At 37.4% G+C, this 21,603-nt stretch overlaps 1 protein-coding gene across 1 annotated transcript in view; it reads left to right on the top strand.

Moving 5' to 3' along the window:
* Positions 1-21,603, top strand: part of aven (apoptosis, caspase activation inhibitor) — a 48,126-nt gene that overhangs the window by 21,205 nt on the left and 5,318 nt on the right. Inside the window, exon 3 of the mRNA XM_028439457.1 lies at positions 21,412-21,482. Coding sequence (XP_028295258.1) covers positions 21,412-21,482 — 71 coding nt within the window. The remainder of the gene's footprint in view (positions 1-21,411; positions 21,483-21,603) is intronic.

Here is a 21,603-nt window from a genome sequence, read left to right on the forward strand (position 1 = left end):
TCACATAAAAGATTATAAAAAAGCGTGGGAGAATCTCTTGTGAAAGAAAGTTAGCCTGGGAATTTGGTGGACCTGATGGAAAACAGTGCACTGACTTTCCTTCTACAGAAGTCTGAGTAGAAATGGTTTTCTTGGAAGAGCTGCATACATTAAACCATAACTCCATCTTTCAAAACAAACAACTCAGTTTTGCACAAAAACTTATGAACTGTTGATAGTGTGCCGGTGTATAATGGTACTGAAGTGTCATGGTTTCTAAACTGATGAAATGATGTGTACTAAACCCTATTTTTGCTGCTGATAATAAATCTATTTGGTAGAGGTGGGTGGGGGGAAAAATCAATTCACATAAGAATCGCTATTCTAATTATCTACGATTCTGAATCGATTCATAAACTTAAAAATTGTATTAAACTTTGCAACATACAAGACAAAAGACAGGAACAAACAACAATGTGATAACCCCACAGATGCACCCAGAGAACAATGGGATGAAGAGAGGAACAATTTATATTAATAACGAAATAAGATATAATAATAATAATAATAGTAATGATGACAAAAATTCTACAGTGACTCAGCCGGCAGCCCCAGCACCCTAAGAGGCTGAGGAAATTTAATTTATGCAAGTTATTGTACAGTTGTTTAGCTTGAATAAATATTACCTTGTGTCTTAAGTTTGCCTTTGTGTGATTACATCATTGGAATCAGTTTATTTAAAATTATCTTATACAAACTGTATTGTTTTGATGCCATAATTTGCCTTAACACGCAATGCATTGTATCAATTTTTTAATAGAAAATTGTTTGAATCGAGAATCGGTTAAAATGAGAATCGATTTTGAATTGAATCGGAATCGAATCAAATCGTGAGAAACCCAAAGATTCACATCCCTACTATTTGTTATAAAGTAATGTTGTTGATTGACTAAAATGTCAACTGTTGTACGAAAATCAATTTGGAATATTTTGTTGTAGAAATGTGAGGGCGACTGCCCTCTGTGGGTTGAAACTAAGGGTATCCCAATCCGATATTGATATCAGATATCTGAAAAACATTAGATTATATCGACCTGCATCTTAAATCTTGATATAAGAACTGATACATACTGTAATTAGTTGTTTTTAGGAACTGAATTGTTGTTTCTGACCTATGCAGTCACACTGCTTTGTGTTGTATTCGCTCATCACTGCTTAGTGTTTGATTTCAGGGAGGGGAACCACTCTTTGAAGTTCTCAAGTTCAACCCCCCAAGCTAGTATAGCTTGTCTCTGGTTACTTCTGTACTCCCATAATCAAAAAACATGTGTTGGGTTAATTTGAGTTACTGAAGATTCCCCGAGTAGTGAATGAGTGTGTGAATGGTGGTTGTCTTTCCTGTCTTCTCCCTCTGTTATATTCCATGTGTGCATTAGATAGGCATTAGCAAACCAACCTGAATGCAGCAATATGTGGGTAAATAGTGAGTTCATACAGTTAATGTTCCCATAAGTGCATTCAAACTACTTCAACTGCAACTGTGTCTTGTGAAAAGGTGTTGCTTTATGTTGGTATAAAGTAGATTTTTTTAACCCTCCTTGTACATCCATTAACCACAAGCTTCACTCTTTAAAGATCTCTGTTTTTCTGGACTCTTCTGGAATCCCTTTTAGCCCCGAAAGAAAAAAGTGATTCTCACTTGCTGTGATTGAACCATGTGGCAAAACTGGGTTCTTCAATGCACTTTTCCTTCTTGTGACAGTATACCATTACCTATGTCCCCCTAGACCTATAAAGCACAGCCTCATTATTGTTCCCCTATCTATCGATGAAGCATCTGCACGGTATCCCTCAGAGAATTGTTTAATTACACTTGATTAAATCACAACCTTCTGTTTAAACACTATCTTTTCACACCAGCCACGTGTCATGGTGCTGGTAACCACCTTGTCGTGATTAATCTCAATAAACACAGGATGTGATGTTAAACTGTCCTTCGTGCCAAAAGATGTAGTCACATGAGGTTTACCATTTGAGAGTGGTTTGGGAGTTGCATCTCAGATATGGGAAGGGTGTAAATTCTGGGACGCATCATCAGTAGTTTTCCTTTGATTCAGGGGGGTGTTTCAGCCTTTTTAACACAAGACACCTTCATCAAAGGTGGCCAGCTACAGGGTGATGAAGCCTAAGCTTGTGTCCCATAACTGTTTTCCACTCTCTCCTATCTGCAGCTTTAAGCCACCTCACACTCAGTCTGTGCCCTTTGATCTTTGTTTCCCTAGGAAGTGTCTGCTTTTTGATTTCTTCCTTTGAATTTCTCTGTAACTGGGTAGAGTCCTCCACCGTCATTTCTGCGGTTGTACCAACCTCTTCAGTGACATGGGTGTGGTTTTGTTCCCGTCCCTGTGCTTCAATCGACTGATTTGACTGGTTGCTTTGTGAGAAGTACTGGTCAGTGTGATTCCCATGCTTCTGTTCTCTCAGACATTCTCCCTTTCCTTGGTGGATTGTCAGCCCCCTTAGAGATGATCTACTTTAGAATGATCACCTTAGGAGAATTATTTGATTTTTTTTCCCCACCCACTCTTAAAGGAGCATAGGTCAGGATCAAGAAATCAGACTCCATAGTGACACCACGGTGGTTAGGATAACTGCAGTCATCAGCCATCAACTGGTAAGCACGGGAGCACAGCTGATACTGTAACTAGAGGATGGATACCCGACCAAACCCTAATGGGACCCGATGGTTCGGACAAATATTTAGAACTGGTGGTCGGGTTCGGTCACAGTGTTGTTTGCGTGCAGCGTTCTTCCTTTCCTGCTGCAGCAGCTGTAGCCCTGAAGAATGCAACAGTGAGAGCAGGATCCACGGTGGAGGGAGAATGGAGCAGAGGAGGACAATTATAGGAATACACCATTCAAACATTACTTTTTCTGCACAATAACATGGATTATCTTTATCTTTGATACATGGATTATGGAAATAGATCTGATGGGTCTCTTTCATGCAACATGTTTGTGTTTCACTTTTGCTGGTTGACATTAACAGTGGTTTAATAAAATCGATGCCTACCATTAAAACAAACATAAATATTTAATTTATTTGAGAAAAAAATGAGGTTTTAACCGTCGGACTCAGACGAAAAAACGCGGCCCGATCAACACTCCAACTGTGATGCGGTTATTTATTTACTCGCCCTCATTTGACGTCACCATCAGCATCATTTGACTTCACGGCTGTAAAACTGGGCGGGAAATTTGCACCCAGAACATCAGTACAAAATATGCTCCTTTAAGCAAGGCTAGAATTTTTTTATTTGCATTTATTTTTTATGAGCATAGAACATCAAGCTTCACTTTATGATTAAAATTTTTTTTTCAAATGCACACTTAATCTCAAGACTCATCCACCTTGATTATAGGGTAAGCTGTAGATTGAAATATAAGTTCAAGTTGTACAGATTGTTCAGCTGAAGTTCAATATTGATATCTTCTAAAAGTGAATAAAATGTTCAGTGTTAAAATCATGAACCATTTGGTTAACTATTATCTGGAATATTTGAAAATTGCTCCAGAATTTAGAGTGGGAACATTTTTGAGAGGATTAAAAAATGTTATTGAATAGACTGCAGTTGTTCTTCATATTGCTTAGATCTCTGGGATGTCTGAATGTTGTAGTTTTGTCTTTGATAGTATGTCAAGATAATGACAATGCGTTGACGAACGGTGTCACAAGATAAAGATTCATCTTTCCAAATCTGTGCTCGTAATCAAAAAGCATGCGGTATATGATGTAGAAAAACAAATGAGTCATTTTGCGATGTGACTTTGCCTCAATTAAAGATTATTCCTCGGCATGCTTCAGACCTCCCACACTGGGTGGCTTGTGTGTGGTAAATAATAATAATAACGCTGATAATAACGCCACATGAATATTTTCAACAGATGTGTGCGTATTGAGGCTCATTAGCAAAGACAAACCAAACATTGCACTTGTGGTCAGTCAAAGTTTTTCTTAAGCCTACGCAAAATATTTTGTATGCATGTATTTTTAGTTTCCATCTGACAGGGAAAACTATAACACCCACGCTTCAAGCTATGCTTTAGGTGTGCTAATTATTTCTTTTTTCTTAAAAGTGTTTTCAATTACCACAGCTGAACGCATGCTTTTGTATTCAAATTAGAGATGTCAATCAATTAAAAAATCAACTAATTTAATTGTAACTCAGACCCAGTAATTCCGATTAATACACAGTGAATCATTGTTACAGCACAGAAATAGTTTGTTCTGAAACACTTGCATTTATTAAAGTGGAATATGTAATTGCATTTGTTTTCACAAAGAAAAACAATACATGTATAGTATGAACCATGCAGTCATCAGAGGTTTGCGCTATATTAAATGCCAGTTTGTTATTACAAAATATATTGCTTATTAAAAAAATAAAAATAAAATAAAAAATCCAGTGCCAATATGAGAGAACAATCAGAAACCAATAAAAAGAAATGCAAGGGAAAGAAATAGCAAGAGAAAGGAGAAGCCACTTGGAATTATTACACTGTTATTGTGCTGATTATTCATTTCATCTGTTACGGTTTCGATAAAAACAAAACAAAGAAAATGCACACACACTTGAAGGTCCTTAGGAATAAGAATGCTGCAAACGACACCTTGGATAGTTGCGTCTTATGTGAGCATCAATTAATTGATCATCAGAACCTTCTGTCGTGACCAGCGTCTGCTTTTACCATCTGTCTGTGTAGATAATGATGTCAATAGCACACAAAAATATCAATGCATCTCAACATGAAATGGCCTTCCACAATGTGTGCTGAATACATTTCCCGGCTCTCACTTGATGTCTGCTTATTAGATTGGTCTTCAAAGGGAGATGCCCACACAGCAGTGCGCCTCACATGTCCTTTTATTTTCAGAGCGAGCTAACGACACGTCGCCTTGCTATGCACAGGATCCCTTGAGCTGCAAGTTTTCTGAATAAAAAAGTTGATTCTGACTGAAAGTTGTCAGAATACACTGTTGGCATTACAATTTGTTGCTGATCGGGTGTGTGCCACAAGCTTATTGCCGACCTGTTTAGTGATGAATGTGCATACAATGGATGTGTGATCATGCAAACACAATGAAGGAGCACTTGAATCATGTGAACATACCCGCAAGTATGTTGTTGTACATCTTCAAAGATTTTGTCAAATCCATCAGTTAAGTTTTTAAATTCTTTAAAAAAAAGTTACCGCATACATCTATCAAAGTGCCCAGTATGTTGTATGAAAATAAAGTGCAATCATCTTCTAAGCTAAAATGCATCGAGGAGTGATGTAGTTTAATAAGGTCTGATGTTCTTCACTGACACCTAGTGACCAGTTGTTTACGTGCTATGCATATGTTAGTGCAATTAAATGGTTTTTTCGTTAAAAAAAAAGTGATTATAAAATCAATTTTGTCATTTTTTTTGGATCGATTCGATAATCACGATATATTGCCGAATCGATTTCTTTTTTACGCCCTTACTACAACACTGTATTAATGGTTACTAATAACACTTACAATACATTTTCATCTTTAAAATTTTTTTATTTAAATAAATTTTTTTGAAGATATGCAATTGTACAATATCGATTTTTTAAATCTATTTTATTCTGAAATTATTCCTCCCCCCTCCTATCCCTGATTACCAGCTGGACTCTCGTCTGAACCATAACATCTGACTGTATCAGAGGAGAGCAAAGTTTACTGTCTTCTTTTTTTCATCTAAATTCGGGTTACCTCCTATGCCCTTGGCGACCCACAGTTCTCCCGTTCTTGTCTTCCATGTTATTTGTGACTGTTTTTACATGTTCTCTTTAGACTGGTTGATACTGAAATGTTTGTACAGCTTTTTGTGGTTTTTACCTGTGAAGAGTTCTATAAATGTAGTTTACTTACTTACAAATTGCTACAGTAAAATCTAATGAAATGTAACGGGACACCTCTACTGTAACAGTAGAGGTGTCCCGATCCGATATTGATATCGGATATCGGTCTGATATCAGCCAGAAAACGATTATCGGATTTTTTTTATTTTTTTATTTTTCACTCCAGCACTTCTATCCATAGGTGACTGTGGTTCACACTCCAACAATGTAACCTACTGTTGCTGACCATTGTTCTCTGTTTGAGTAACATCACTTGATCAAGCCTTTTTTTAACATTCCACACTACAAAGTAAGTAATAAAAGTATGTATGATTCGTGCTAGTATCGTATCGGATCAATATCAGAATTGGCCGATAAGCACGGCTGCAATATCGGTATCATATCGGAAGTGAAAAGGTTGTATTGGGACATCCCTATGTAACAGTATGCTATTGGTTATTGATAATTTACATGGGCTACCCTCATCCTGCTACACTTTGAATGAAAAAAAATATATATTATAAACCCCAATTGTCATCAATTCTAGGGCTGGTATTGCGAGGTACCTGGCGATACATCACAATATTTTTGCCCGCTATAACTATATTATCACAATGCAGCGATTCTGCCATAATCGATATATCGCGGGAAATTTCATCCACGATGCATTATATCTGTATCACTGAAGAAATTCAGAATTTATTAACGCACTGAATCAATTTTACAGGAGTTACAAAACATTGTAAATCAATTTAACATGAATGACAGACAAGTAAAACAGTGTATACTGCACAGTGGCTCTTCTTAACACACACAGACCACAACTAGTCCAATGTCCTTGTTTTATGCTCACGTCTTTAAGGGAAGACTGATGCATAATAATGCTTTTCCAAAATATTGTTAATGAGGTTTGTGCAAATTAACTTTAAGTCATTAAAAACAAAATGAAAACAGAAAATAATAATTTCAGTGCAAGCATTACCACATTTTCTGTAAACATGGACACATATCAGTGCTGCTTAACAAGTAGAGTTAATTTGTTTTATGAAAACTGGAAAATGTCACTGCATGTGATAAATAAACAGTCAGTCAGTGCATTATAATATAACCAACTGGGTGGTCTATTGAAACCTGGGCACACATTTTAACTTGTACTTACCACTATGTGTAAAGTTCAACTTAAACCTGCACAGCAGGCTGCACATACATTTCACTGCTAATACTCATATCAATTTGTTCTTTGTAAACTTGAAAACCTGAGAACATTTAACTTGTTTAGTACTTAACTTAAAAAAAAAATCAATGATTGGCAGGAGTCTATCGATAAATACACAAAATATCTACAAAATATTGCGATATATCGTATCAATATTTTGGCACACCTCTAATCTATTCTGTTCTAATAATATACAGTATGCAATTTTCTTGTTTTTTTTTTAAAATAAATATTGTTTGATTGTTTTGTAGGGATGTAACGATTCACTCAACTCCCGATACGATTCGATTCACGATACTGGGTTCACGATACGATTCTCTCACGATTTATTTTACAAAATGGGACTGTAGACAAATTTTTTTTTTTGGGAAAAAAACTAGAAAATACGGTACTATTTTCCTTTTATTTTTCATTGTCAAAAGAATTCCTTGATAAACAATTCAAAACAATGCAATTTAACTAAAAATAAATCTTGAATGAAATAAATAAAGGAATAATACAAATGAAAATGAAGCCTATTAATTTAAATTCTGGTTCTATAATAAACAATGCAAAACTGCATAATAGTTTTTTTTCTTTTAAAAGTGCAACTGAAAATGTATTTTGTGCCTTAACGATTGGACTTTAAAAAAAAAAAAAAAAAACCGTGATTACACTGATTTACGTCATATTTGTTTGGACCAGCAGAGGGCGCTGGTAACACAGTGGTCGGTTGGCATGCAGATATCTTGCAGTGAAGAAGAGAAGCTATGCTAGCAGACAGAGGCTAATAGAAAAACGTGACTTTTCCAGATATTCAAGTAATATTACAGATATTCTTTCGGTGCTAAAGGGGTAATGAATCATTTATTAACATATTTAAGAGTAGAAGGCGGCTAGAAAGAAACTTTTAGCAGACTCCGCCCGCCGCCTACACTTGTACACGCCGCCCTCTGCTGGTTAAAAAAAGTACTGCGATTCAATTTTCAGAAAATCGATATCAACCGTGATACCTATGAATCGATTTTTAGCTGCCTTACGATTAATCGTTACATCTCTATTGTTTTGTGTTTCTATCAATATGAATTATTTGAATTGTTGATTGAACATCCTTGAATAAAGACAAAAGTGGAAGTTTGTTTATACCAGCAAAATTCAAAACGTACAAAAACATGACGGTCATACATTTACAACATAAAAGTGCGATTTAGGTAGTTTTGTGAGTTGTCCCTGAACATACCACTGTCTCTCACAAGCCTTTACCGTTAAATCCTGTATAGCGGCGCAACGTTATCTTAAAGCTGACCAGGAATAGCGCAACACGAAGATTCCGTAAAGTTCAGGTGGCATTAACGCAGTGTAAAAGAGAATTTCCCCGTAAATATCCAATATCACACAAATAATACAAGATTTGGCCATTTTTTCATTTTGAATTTTAAATCAGAAAGTTGCCATTTATCTGGTTTTGTTTTTTCTGTTGGTTTTTGAAACAGAATAACCAAAGAACAAACCATACGCAGATTCATTAACAGTAGGCTGTTTCTAAAGCCAGTGAATATTGTTCATGTTAATGTCAATCTCCAAAGACTTTTAGAATTGGTACCAAACTTTGAGAAAATATTTGTGTGTTCACACATACTGATGTAATATGAAAATATGAACATTACTTGAGATATTTTGTAGTCGACATGTTGTCAGTGGGAGGATCATGAATGGTCCACATGCACATTTTCTCCTGTTAGGGATTCTTTGTCCTGAAAGGTTTAAAACCTGAGTTCCTTTGAGTCCAGGTGACGGTGTGTGTTTTGTGTCTGTGAGACAGCTGTCATGATTCAGTCAAGTTTAGGCAGCTTTAAGTGGCTTTAGATGAATTTTCTCCAAGAACAGAGGAAATCTGGATCTCTAAAAGGAATAGATCAACTGGGGTGGCTGCTCAGAATGCTTTGTTCAAATATAAAGACCTGTCACACTTCATCCGCTCAGGCTTTCAGAAGCTTGAAACATTGGTGTTCTCTGGCAGGTTTGTGCTTATTTAAGAAAAGCCATGAAAATCTTTATTTAGCTGTTAGTGGGTGCAATGTTCTTATCTTCCTCTGACCTTCTGGTAAGCCTTTTTATATGAAGACTGAACAAACGGCAGTGATGTTTTACCTTTGAACAGAAATATTCACTTTCCGGTTTTTAGATGTCTTTGTCAATTAATGGCCTTTCCATGCAAAAGGAAGCAGAAACAGTAAACATTTAATAGAATGTTTTTGTATGCATTCTATAGCAATTGTGAATTATTAGGAAGAAAAACAAACATGTGTAACTTTGGGGTTGGGTAACATTGCTAGAAGGTCCACGGTTCAAGCCCCAGATCTTAATCTCTGGCCATCTGTTTTGTTGTGGTATTGCGTTTTCCTACCACGGACCGATTAAAACTCTTGTTGGAGTGTTTTTATGCGTTCCTGTGACTGTCGGTCTCTCTAATGATCTTTAATATATGTAGCCTACTGGTACATTGCATCTTGGCTAAGTTTTGACCTCAGATCCTATTTAGGAAATGTTAGTTTAGAACACAGATGGCTGTGCAAATTCACTTTGAATACTTATTGCAACATTCTTTCCGTTGTTAAATGACTCACAAGATGTGATATGAATTCAGGGAACACTTCATTCACTACAGCCTCGGTATGTCAAGTGCTTTCAGATGGAAATGATGTAATGACAACATTGGCAGTGCATGTGGAAGTTTATATTTCGGTCCTGTGCTTCATACATAAAAGGTCCAAATGAGGAGAAAGTGGAATAAATGATAATTTGAGACCATATTCTCTCCATTTGTCTTTAATGTGTATCTATATTAGAAATGTAGATGTCTACTGTTTTTATCTTGGTTCATTCTTGTGTTGTAAAGGCCTATAATTGGAAATGCTTCTGAAAGCTTGCTCGTCAAATGCTGCGTGTTGAAGGCTATTAAAGATGAATGTGCAACACTAACAGAAGGATCCAGTACATCACTCGTTTGTCTTGGAGCATTTATCTCACTGTTTGCTAAAAACTGACCAGCAGAGATTGAAATATGACCTTCTAACTAAGTTGGAACAAAATGACACAAGCCTAAAAAGGAGTAAGTCCTGAGTGGATTGGAGTTCTTTGATAGGACTTCAACTCACACACATTCTCCCGCTTTTCACACCAATAAAAGTTAAGTGTAAATGGTTTCAGCCCTTTTTATTGTCTCGCCTGGTTTGCTTAGGATTCTAATTGCAATTAGTGCAGGCAGTGATTTATAGATGCAAAGTGGGTTTCAGCACCATGTCATGTTGGGCTAATTGCTTTGGTTAAAAAGGCGTGACTGGGAGCACGCTGGTGGTACCATAGTGCTAAGAAAAAAGGAAGGCTGTGCGACTGTGTTACAGCAGGAAGCTACTCTAAACACTCCATTTCACATTTTCAAAAATCTTGATTTATCCCTTTTTCTTTTAAAGTTTGTCATTCACTTTCCTTCCATTTCCTGCTTCTCTCTGAATATCTCCAAACACCTACTGTATCTAACACATTATTCCTCCTGGTAGGAAATCCATGAGCTGTCATTGTTAATCTCATTAAGATTAAATCTGCCAAAACATTCACACTGAAGGGGATGTATTCACACACTGTTCACATGCCACAACTCCTCTAGAAAATGGAAGAGAACCAGGCTTTATTTCTAGTCACAGAAAAAGCAAAATGTTAACATTTCACTGCTGGTGTTGATGAAGACTGTGCAGCAGTTGTTTTCGCAGTGTACATGCTGTGTTTCTGTTCAGGTACAATCAGGGTTAAGAGCATCGCACAGTGAGTGGACTGTGTCTCTGCACAAAACCTCTTTATATAACGCCTCTCTCTGTAAACAACGGCTGGTTTCCACAATGTGTATGCCTTCCTTAAAAAACATCGTGTTGTTTGCTAGTTAACATGATGATGAAGTATTTGCCCGGGCAAGACAACCAAGCAGGCACACCCACATGATAAAGCATTAAAGCCTAAATACATTTACTTCTACATCTATAAGCCATGGCATTATGACCACTGACAGGCTAAAGGCTCAAATATACTCGGGCGGACACCCGCAAAGCGGAGTCCGTGCGGTGTTTGCGCGGAGTCCGCCAGGCTACTTAAATGCAAAGCTCAGATTTTACGACCGCGTGGACTTCTCTGCGTAGTTGGAGTCTCACAAAACACTGCTCGGCATTGTATCGACCCGCAATAAATGTAACCCCACCCTGTATTTCACCCGCCTGGTGAAACAGAGCAGGAGAGATGAACACGAGCTTAGAGGATAGACTGGAAGATGAGCTACGAAAAGTACCCTTAAAACATGTCCCAGGAGTATAAGGACTACAGAGAAGCGCTAAGAATCATAGGACATGTAGGATTTTAATGGAAACTACTACGCAACGGAGCGCCCAAGTATGTAAGCTCTAAGGAGAGTGGACAGTCCGTGCAGAGTTGTGCGTGGGGACCGCCATAGTATGTTTGAGCCTTAAGTGAATGATACCAAAACGCTTCCTCAGGGCCCGGTTTTTCAAAAGGTTTAATCCGGATACAATTCTTCCGCATTTAGTCATACTTGTTTTTGCTATCCATGATCCATGAATTAAATATGATATTTGTGATCAATATTGACAGCTGTTTGGGGAATAATTTTTTGAGGCCAAACTTTTTCTACTTTGATGTGAGCCTATACCGATAGGCTGAATACATTATAGCTAGTGGTGTTCCTTTTTTTTTTTTGTCCCAATGCTGATACCCAGTTGCATAGTATCGGCCGATACAGATGCATGCCAATACTGTGGGGTTTAAAAAAATATGACCTGTTTTTCGCTGAAAATCAGGTCCTCCAAATCACCAACATTTTCTCTTGTGTGTAGGCACGTTTGTTTTCTTTTTTTCGGAAACATGAAAATACGGCCTTGCTATTGGTTCAGAGCAGCGGCTCTGGGCCAATAGAACACGTAATCATACGTGTTTCTGTGATCAGACTCAGGGCAGCAATGAGAGTCGGGAGAGAGAAAAACACAAGGCGCTGCGTTTGAAGAAGAGTTTGATGCTGTAAATGGCATTGGTGTGTTAATAGTACTTGCCAATACTAATGCCAGCCTTTTAGTGCCGTATCGGGGCCCCTACTTTTGAAACACCGGGCCCAGGTTGTTAAAGTCTGACTTTGCACAGTTCTTGTGTTAGAATAAGTCTTTGAATCAGCTTCACACTTATCAAGTTGTTGTCAGAAAATAACAAATTCTGGGGGTGTTCCCTGTGTGTTTCACAGCTCTCATTCACACATCAAAACTGAAAGCAATACAAATCATTTCATGTATTTAATGTTTTTCTAGCTCTAGAGTATTTGCTTTAATTTCCAATGAAGTTTAGGTACTTGATGCAGCTTTTCTTTGAAGGTTATGGCCAGCAAGAATGTCTTTGCTGTTCCTAAAAGAGTGTGATAATGATGTCTTGTTCAGAAGGTTGTGTTCAAACACTAGATATTCAGTGTGACATTGCATAATACGGAAAAAAAAAAAAAGTGCAAGTTCTCTCACTCAGCAGATGAGAAAGTATTGTTTAATTGCAACCTCGTGCCAAAGAAGATTGTGTCACAGGGCTTGAAGCCAGAGTCAGCGGTAGCCTTGTTTGGATATCAAAAAGAAAACCTGTGAAAACAGCTACAGTCGTGTTTACAGTTTACACACAATATTTCCTCAATACTTTATCCTGTGTATAACAAGGTGATGCAGATCCAGCATGGCTTACGTTCACACTGCCAGAGCTTGACAGTCGCACAGAGGAGAGAGAAGAGGATGAACAGTGGTGAATTAAGGTGATGGGTGGACGTGAGCAGAGCAGAAAAAAAGCAGAGCGGATAAGAAAAGCTGGAGCCGAGCCAACAACAGGGAACAGCGTAGCTTAAATATAAGAGATGATGGTGTGACTCTGCATTAGCAGACTGTAGAGAGCTCAGAGAAGGGTGAGAAAAGACTCCATTTGTTAAAAAGGGCTTCAACCAGTAAAATGTCAAAGAGAGAGGATAGCATACATACTGCAGTTACACAATGTAAGCACAACCACTTCACACACAGCATGACTAATTCACTGTTTAGTCATTCTTGAAGGACTCATAAGAGGATTTACTCTCCAACAGGTGTACTTGGACAGTTTTTTATAGAAAATGTTCAACATCGATATATTGTCCAATACTTAAAGCTGCTCTGGACAATAATTTAATGTTGGACATAGTGTAGGCCTCATGAATCAGTAAATTAAAGATCATTTGCTGGAAAAAACACTGAAAATGCTGCTCGAAAGTCTTGTTATATTGACATTGTCGGCGAAAAGTTCTGCACATTGCATTGTGGGATGTGGAGTCTTGCAGACGGATGCATAGAAGTGGTTTCTTTGCCAGACAAGGAGAACAGTTATTCGCTAAACATAATTTTTATTCTAATTTGTTCCCGGTGTTGGCCGTGATATTGCTTCACTCAGAGACTTTCAGTCAGAGCCAGATTTGGATCTTTCCATGTAAACCCTAAAATAAAAATCTACCATTGTTTTGCTGTGACTTTCTTTCCATGAAAACACAGATGTGTTGGGAAGTCATTTTGGCAGAGTTTTTGGGGGCAAACACAAGAAATCACAATAAGAAAGAAGGAAAAACACATCTGTGCGTCCATCTACGGTCTAGGACTCCACATCCCACAATGCAATGCGTGAAACTTTTCTGACAACGTCAATATGAGTGTTTACAGTGGAGAACAGGATAGAGTTGTTTCTCAAGATGCATTTGGAACCTACAATGACAAAAACCTGAAGCACCCTGAGGCTAAATATCTTTGTTGATTCTTTATCTTTGAAAGTTCTGAAAACATTTTAAGTGAAAAAGTGACCAAGTAGAATATCAACATGTGCTCATTTCATCCATAAAACTACTACTATGACTAGTGTGGCCACCGTGCATACTTAAAATATGTCCCTATATAGTATACGTCCGGATAGTTCTCTTGTACTCATTATTTTCATACTATCTAATGTGAACGCAGTACATACTAATTTTGACATCAAACATAGTATGAGTAGTATGTTAGTATGAAATTTACAACACAGCCATTTTTTTATTTGATTAAAAAAAAAAAAAGATCATCCCGAGCAGCTTTAACTTCCGATTTTTATATATACATAGATGTATAGATAAGATTGCACTACATGTAGTGTCAACCTAAGACAACAAATGGAGACATTGGAGAAAAAACCATGTCGACATACAGTATATTACATTTTGTGGCAAATATATAATAATATCATCCTTTTTAGTCTTTTTACTTTTATGGAACAGATCCAGTGTCTGTGCTGGTGAGGCCCCACAAGAATCACACATTATAGTCACATTAGGTTCTATTTCAGTTATTTTTTCTCAGGTACTGTTGGTTTTTGATGCCAAGTGCAGTAAAGTTCTCTAAATGTGATACAGGCACAATCTGGGAGGCATCCAGGTCTATCTCCATAATTATAGGATAAGTTGAAACATTGGAAGAATAGTAATTCAAAGGCAGCTTCATTCAATACATGCATTAAAAGTTACCTTTGAATAAAAACAGGGCCCATGTCTGTGTTCATATTTATTCCTGGGACTTGCTAAGTTAACCTATTGCACTGTTAATGAATCAATGAAATTCATTTAGTTCAGTTATTTTTTTCTGTGTTCAAACACCTGCCTCACGCTACTCGTCTCCCTTGTTCTCCTTTCACTGGCTTACTTCTGTCCCATGTGCTTTTCATCTATTCCTTATTGTCCTCTAGTCCTCTGGAGCCCTAATGGTAGTTCCTCTCATCCTTTGTGGCAGCTGTTGCCATGGTTGTCTGTTCGTCCAAATTACCTGCACTAACATTCCCATGGACAGATAGGGGGAGGACACTAGTCTTTGACTTGTAGCAGGCTGGCAGTTTGACGCTGTAAGCATTTCTGTTTGTTTGATGGACAACACGATGGGAAGAGGAGGAAAAATGTCGGCTTATTGAAAATATAGAGCTGATATCAGACGAAACGATGCACGGATTACATGAAAAAGAAGAGTTTTCCTCTTTAACTCAAATTCTGATCCTTCAGTGAATGGAGAACGAGAGCAGAATAAATTGACGTTCTCTGGGGTCATCCAGGCGCTGATTCTTGCAGCTGCTCCATTAACACTGGAGTGCTATTCATAACAGTGTCTCAATGCCTTGATAATTCAGGTTTTTCTCACTATTTATAATGAATCACAAACTGCTGCCGTCACGATAAACTGTTTTAGTGCTTTATTATTACATTAGAGTTGAGGAAGCACTGCATCCTTTGACTCATTTTCAAGGGATAGCTTTCAATATTTGAATTAGGGCTGTATTATCAATACATACTGTAGCCTACTACATGTAGGGCTGAACATCCTCAGCCTGGAGAATCCGGTGGCTTTTTAAGCCAAACAATGAGTTCCAATCTGTTTCACTGATGTGCTCTGAACTCGAGAGATCCTTTTTTTGAAATACTCATAAGAGTATTCATTAGGCCTATGTTAGATTTCTACTGCTTTGTCTAAGCCTCAGAACATTTACACTATAGGTCATGTTGCTACAACACACAAATAAAAAATATTAGGATCTAAATAAATATAGAAATACTTTGAAATCATATACAGGACTATAATATAATTAAAATAGGGCAGGCATTAAATTTGAATAGATTAAGAGTAATTATAAAAAAAATTCAAAACAGCAGTCATGGTCAGTCAGTCGCACCACCTGTAATTTATTTTATTGTCATTCAAATTGTGAAAATATCATAAGTAATTTGTTTTGTTTTTAAAAAAGCATGTTTACTCTAAGTTACTGCATTTTAACTTCAATTCCAACTTTTTAAACATTTAAACTTTATTTTAACTAAAATAAATAAAGTTTGACAGAATATTTAGATGTCACATTATTGACCCATTTCATTAATCTACTGTTTTCCAGGTATCCTTTTTTTCTTTTCAGTTGTGCAAATTTAGATAATTTATGTGGGAGAATATTAAAGAAAAAAAAATTCCTTCTCTGAAATGAGATGAAATGTGAATTTTGGTGGGTTTGGAAGCATTAAATTCCATTGCCATATCTCTGCTATTCCTCATTAACTGGACAGAACCAGGAGCCCCTCAGTTAAACCATGATCCCACATCAATAGCTGATGTTTATGTCTGAGCCTGAGTCGTGGAGTTCCAAAAAGATCATCATTTAATGAATTTACAGAATAAACATTTCCTATTTTTTTAGAAGTAAGTTTCACTTGTTACTGCAATGGTTTGCTTGTATTTGTAGTTAAACTCAATGATACAAACAACTTTAGCCTCTTGCCTTATGTGTAACAAAATGCTGCAATAGTATGGATTATTGTAGATAGTCATAATTTGCATCCACACTCAGATTTGTGACTATGTGAAAAATAATGGATATCTCGATTTTTGGCCAACGTCCAATATGCAGATATTTTACATTCTTTTGGTCAATAACCGATACCGATATTTCCCCCTTATCATCTAGTTTCTGTCATGGAATTAACATACAGAATTATTCTGCAGACTCTTTATCATGTTGGCCCACTGGCTAGTGCAGATATAAGACAAAGCTGAGAAGGATGTAACATCAATAATAATTGCTTGTACAAATAAGAAATACTTTACATAAAACAAAATTTAAAAGCGTTTACGTATATGATGTCTATGGGTTGATCAAGGAAGCACAAACTTTTATTTTATCAGTTAAATATATCAGCAGAATGACTTAATTTTAAATCAAATAGCCGATACCGGGATGATAATATCATGCATCACTATTTCATACGCAATATAATTTTGTAATGATTGAAATGCTGTCATTCCGTGTTTTTTCTTTAGTCGTGCTAAACTCAGGAAACCAGTGGGGATGTGAAAGCATTTTACTTGTGGTAAAGTTCAGGTTAAATGCGCTCATATCTCTCTCAGTCAGTGAAAATCTGTATTTATAAGTGATTAGAAAACACCCACACAAAGCCCCACCCCACCCCCCTTCCCACCGTCACATAAAGCTGACATCCCCAATCACTGCTCTTATCTGTGCGCTGCAGTCATTGTAGCCTTGATAACGTTCCTATTCATAAATCATCTCTCATCTCGTCTGTTTGACAGCAGGGACTCTGCCCAGGGATAAAAACCCCTGTCTACTCTCTGACCCCCTTCACTTCCCGTGCAGACGAGAACTGAAGGACAGCTGCAGATGGTGCTGATGGTAATGCCTAAAGGCTGAGTGTCTGCAGCACAATGCACAGAGGGCAATGGGACACGGTGGGAGGCTGCCACTGACTGCAGATCCTCTGTCCGATCTCCCACTGATTATCCATCTGCGTGTGGCAGACTTAGCGCCGTCTGCGCTCAAACCATCAGCCAGAGCTGGAGAACCGCATTAAAAGTGGAGGTTCTTTGATCTGTAGCTAATCAGTGTTAACGTTCTGTGTCCTGGTAATTAATTACATGTTTGATTTGACAATGTTTAGGTCAGTGTTTCTAAAATGGGGGTGTGGGTACACAATAGCACTACAGGGGGTACTTGAGAAAGAGAGTGAAAATTAATAAATGTCCTTGTCGTAGCGGCCGCCTCTACTGAAACTGATTATTTAATTTCAACCATTAAAATTCTAAATTTTATTTGTTTTTTTTTGCTTGTATGCTTTTGTACATGTAGTCTTATCATGCACCAAACAACTTTATAAGTAATGAATAAGTATTTATAAGTTGCACAAATACATTGGCAACTTCTATCATAGTGGGTCCACAAAAATGGCTTTGTTTGCTCTGAGGGTCACATGATCAACATTCATGTCGGCATTTAGAATAATGAGCATTAATACAGGAAAGAACAGAGTTTTTATAGTAATTTTGTGTCGTTCTGTCATTCTGTGTATGTTTGTTGACTTACTCTCACAGTAATTTTTGTGTATTTCTATCTCTTTGTGTACTTTTGTTGTCATTTTCTGTAATTTAGTATACTTTTCTGAGTAATTGTGTGTATTACTGTTGTTTTTCGTTCATTTTTTTAATAGTTTTGAGTGTTTTTGGAGTATTTTCTGTGTTTTTCCTCTTGTATTTTACTGTATTTTCCTGCAATGTTGAGATTCATCCGTGAAGAGAACACCTCTCCAACGTGGTATGCGGTTATGAGTCAGGTTGGATGTACTGCCAAATTCTCTGAAACACCTTTGGAGACGGCTTATGGTAGAGAAATGAACATTCAATTCATGGGCAACAGCTCTGGTGGACATTCCTGCAGTCAGCATTCGTATTGCACGCTCCATCAGAACATGTGACATCTGTGGCATTGTGCTGTATGATTAAACTGAACATTTTTAGAGTGGCCTTTTATTGTGGCCAGCCTCAGGCACACCTGTGCAATAACCATGCTGTCTATTCAGCATATTGATATGCTACACCTGTGAGGTGGGATGGATTTTCTTTGCAAAGGAGAAGAGCTCACTAACACAAATTAAGCCAGATTTGTGAGAAATGGGTGTTTTGTGTATATATAAAATATTAAAAAAAAGTGTTCCGTCATGTGATCTACAGTTGTTTTTTCATAGTATTCTGAGTATAGTTGCACGATACACACGGTACTCCTCGGTGCCAAATTGTAACGGTTCCTACTATACAAGAAATTCTATAAGACGGTACTACGGTGGATTACGATACTACTGGTACCAGTTTCTACTACATAACGGCTGTCTCTACTCTCCTCCTGCCTTCTCACCACACAGTCTAGACTCACTGCACGCTACGCACGTGAAAACACACCAACATGGCAACCACTGCAACCGAACTCCACAGCTGCTGAATGATTGGCCGTTTGCCTGTTACTGGTGAGATATGATCGGCTGTTTCCGCACGCTGGGTCCGCCCATCTGTGAGCTGATTGGCTGTTCGTGTGTTTCTGTCAGCAAGAACGAACTCCATGAAGAGAGCTCCGCTTCAACAGAAACAAGCTAAAGTTCTGTCTTACCTGGACGGTGCACGGCTTCTTTTATTATATTTACAGTGTACGAACAATATTTACAAATGATATACATACAAAGGAGGATCACATCCAATCTCAAAACACCAAAACTTTGTTTTTTGTTTTTAAAGACAGTGGATTTGTTATCCTAAGTTGATTATTTATATTAGTTAAACATAAATTGATGTGCAAACTAGGAAACTGGTTGATCACTTTTTTAATTTCAACCATATAAATTTGAACTTCATTTATTGTTTTTTTTATTGCTTATGTACTTTTGTTCATGTACTCTTATCATGCACCAAACAACACTATAAATAATTAATAAGTATTTCTAACGTGTGCAAATACATTGCAGTTCATAAAAATATTAATAATAAAAAAGGCTTCTCAGGTTACTCATTTTGGTGTCATGACAACTCTTCTAATTCTGAGCAACAGAATGGTTGGACAAAGGGGGTACTTGGATTCAATCATAATAAGAGAAAGGGGGTACTAGCGCCAACATAAACGTTTGAGAACCACTGGTTTAGGTGACAAATAAGGACATTGGTGTAATTCTGTCCAAGTCGCACCAGGCTGTCAGTAGAGATTGTTCTCATTAATCACATCTGACAGATTAGTGTTTGTCTCTTCAGGGTTATCTAGCTACAGTTTGGTCTTTAACATTGCTAACCCCAGGCCACCACCTTTGTAAAATCTCATCTGTGTTTTAGACCAAGGTGGAAATATTAGAATGGGAACATAACAGGGTTTGCCCTGTGCCTGATTGTCTGTCTGGATCAATTGAATACATAAGAAAAGTTTGTGAAATTTTGTAAAGTCTGCTCAGCTGTCTGAGATGATTCTACTATTAATTCTATTCCTGACTTTTGACATTTCTTTAATCAGTTTGTAGAAATGAAACTTTATTACACAAACTTTATCATAGCTTTATAGTATGGCTGGGTTTAAAAAAAAATCGATGTAATCGATTTTCCTTTGAATGGCCCAATATCAATTGATAAAATCTATAATTTAACACATCCTTTCTACTGTGTGTAATGCAGTGCTGTGGGCTCAGTTGTTTTAGTAAGTATTTTAATTTAAATTACATTAATGTGGCAGATCAAAATATTGATATATAACAAAGTGTCTTTATAAAGTCATTTATTATTTGTTTTTAACTAGAACAGATGCAGGAGTAGCCATTCCTCTGTGTTTGAGATGAGTCCTTTAGTTAATCTCCAAATAATAGAAAATAAAAGTGAAATAAAACATCATATGTAATGCTAAAAGTTAGCACATCATAAACAGTAAGAACACTTTTCTGACATTGAACTTGTTGTTTTCTCTTTCCTTCAGATAATAATATTCATCCAGTGAGTTTGTTCATTTGTCAGTCTTGTAGCATGTAGCAGTTAGCACTGCCTGAGTGTCTGCGCTAGCTGCTACATGTTTAGCATTCAGGTGCTAGCGGAGGTTACAAAACTCCGGTGATGAGGCTTATTGTAGCCTGTGCATCAGTATTATGGGTATAGTGGGAACTCTTGAAATAAGAACGGTTCCGCGCTGTTTGTAGTGCTTTTTTTTAATGCGTTCATTTTTCTTGTAATTAATTAATCGCAATTAATGCGTTAAAGCGACAGCCCTAGCTGAAATATCCTTAACCAAATCACAAATCAAATTGAATCAGTTTGGAAAATTTGAATGGATTCCCAGCTCATAAACCACTGACATTTGCATTGGATTTTTAGAATTTGACTGTTTTATATATTTAGACTTACTTAAGATTTTATTCATCAGGAGTTTGTATCTGAGCTTTTCATTGTTTGTCTGCTTCTGTCTAAAGTTTTTACTTTCACTAACTAGTGCAGCTTTTGATCTTGAATTGCCTCAGAGAGCCTGTTTTTCCAGCCTGAACCACATCCTGCTGCTGCACAGGATGAGGACCTGTAGGAGTGGTGCTTCACTTCTGACTCTGCAGCGCTTTCACTCCACGCTCCTATTTTACCTGAGCATTTTGCAGCTATTTCTCGCTCTGTCTGTATAATTCAGTGTGGCCTGTGATGATTAATAATAATACGTTGCCTCTAGATAAGCCGCTTGGTGGCACCTGTTGGCGTGACCCCTATAGTTAAAAACAAAGCCTCTCAGACGAACGCTGGCTCCACAAAGAACAGGCTGGCACTTTGAAATCACAAATAAACTGAAGCGGGTGAACCCGGCTGTGATCTTCAGCTCAAAGTGATGCTGATGTCAGATGATGTTCATGTTTTATTTCTGTGCTTCTTCTTCAGGGGATTCATTTACCCAGTTCCGGTTCTCAGAGGAAAAAGATTGGGAGAAGAACCAGTTCACAGCCAGTGAGGTAAATGTGGGATTCACAATTTTAACAAACCGTATTTTAAAATCCCGTTTTGGTCCTTTAGTGCAGGGGTTCTCAACCTTGGGGTTGCGAGACACTGGGAGGGGGTTGCCAGATGCCTTTA

The sequence above is a fragment of the Gouania willdenowi genome, chromosome 24 (genome assembly GCF_900634775.1).
Source record: "Gouania willdenowi chromosome 24, fGouWil2.1, whole genome shotgun sequence".
NCBI lineage: Eukaryota > Metazoa > Chordata > Actinopteri > Blenniiformes > Gobiesocidae > Gouania > Gouania willdenowi.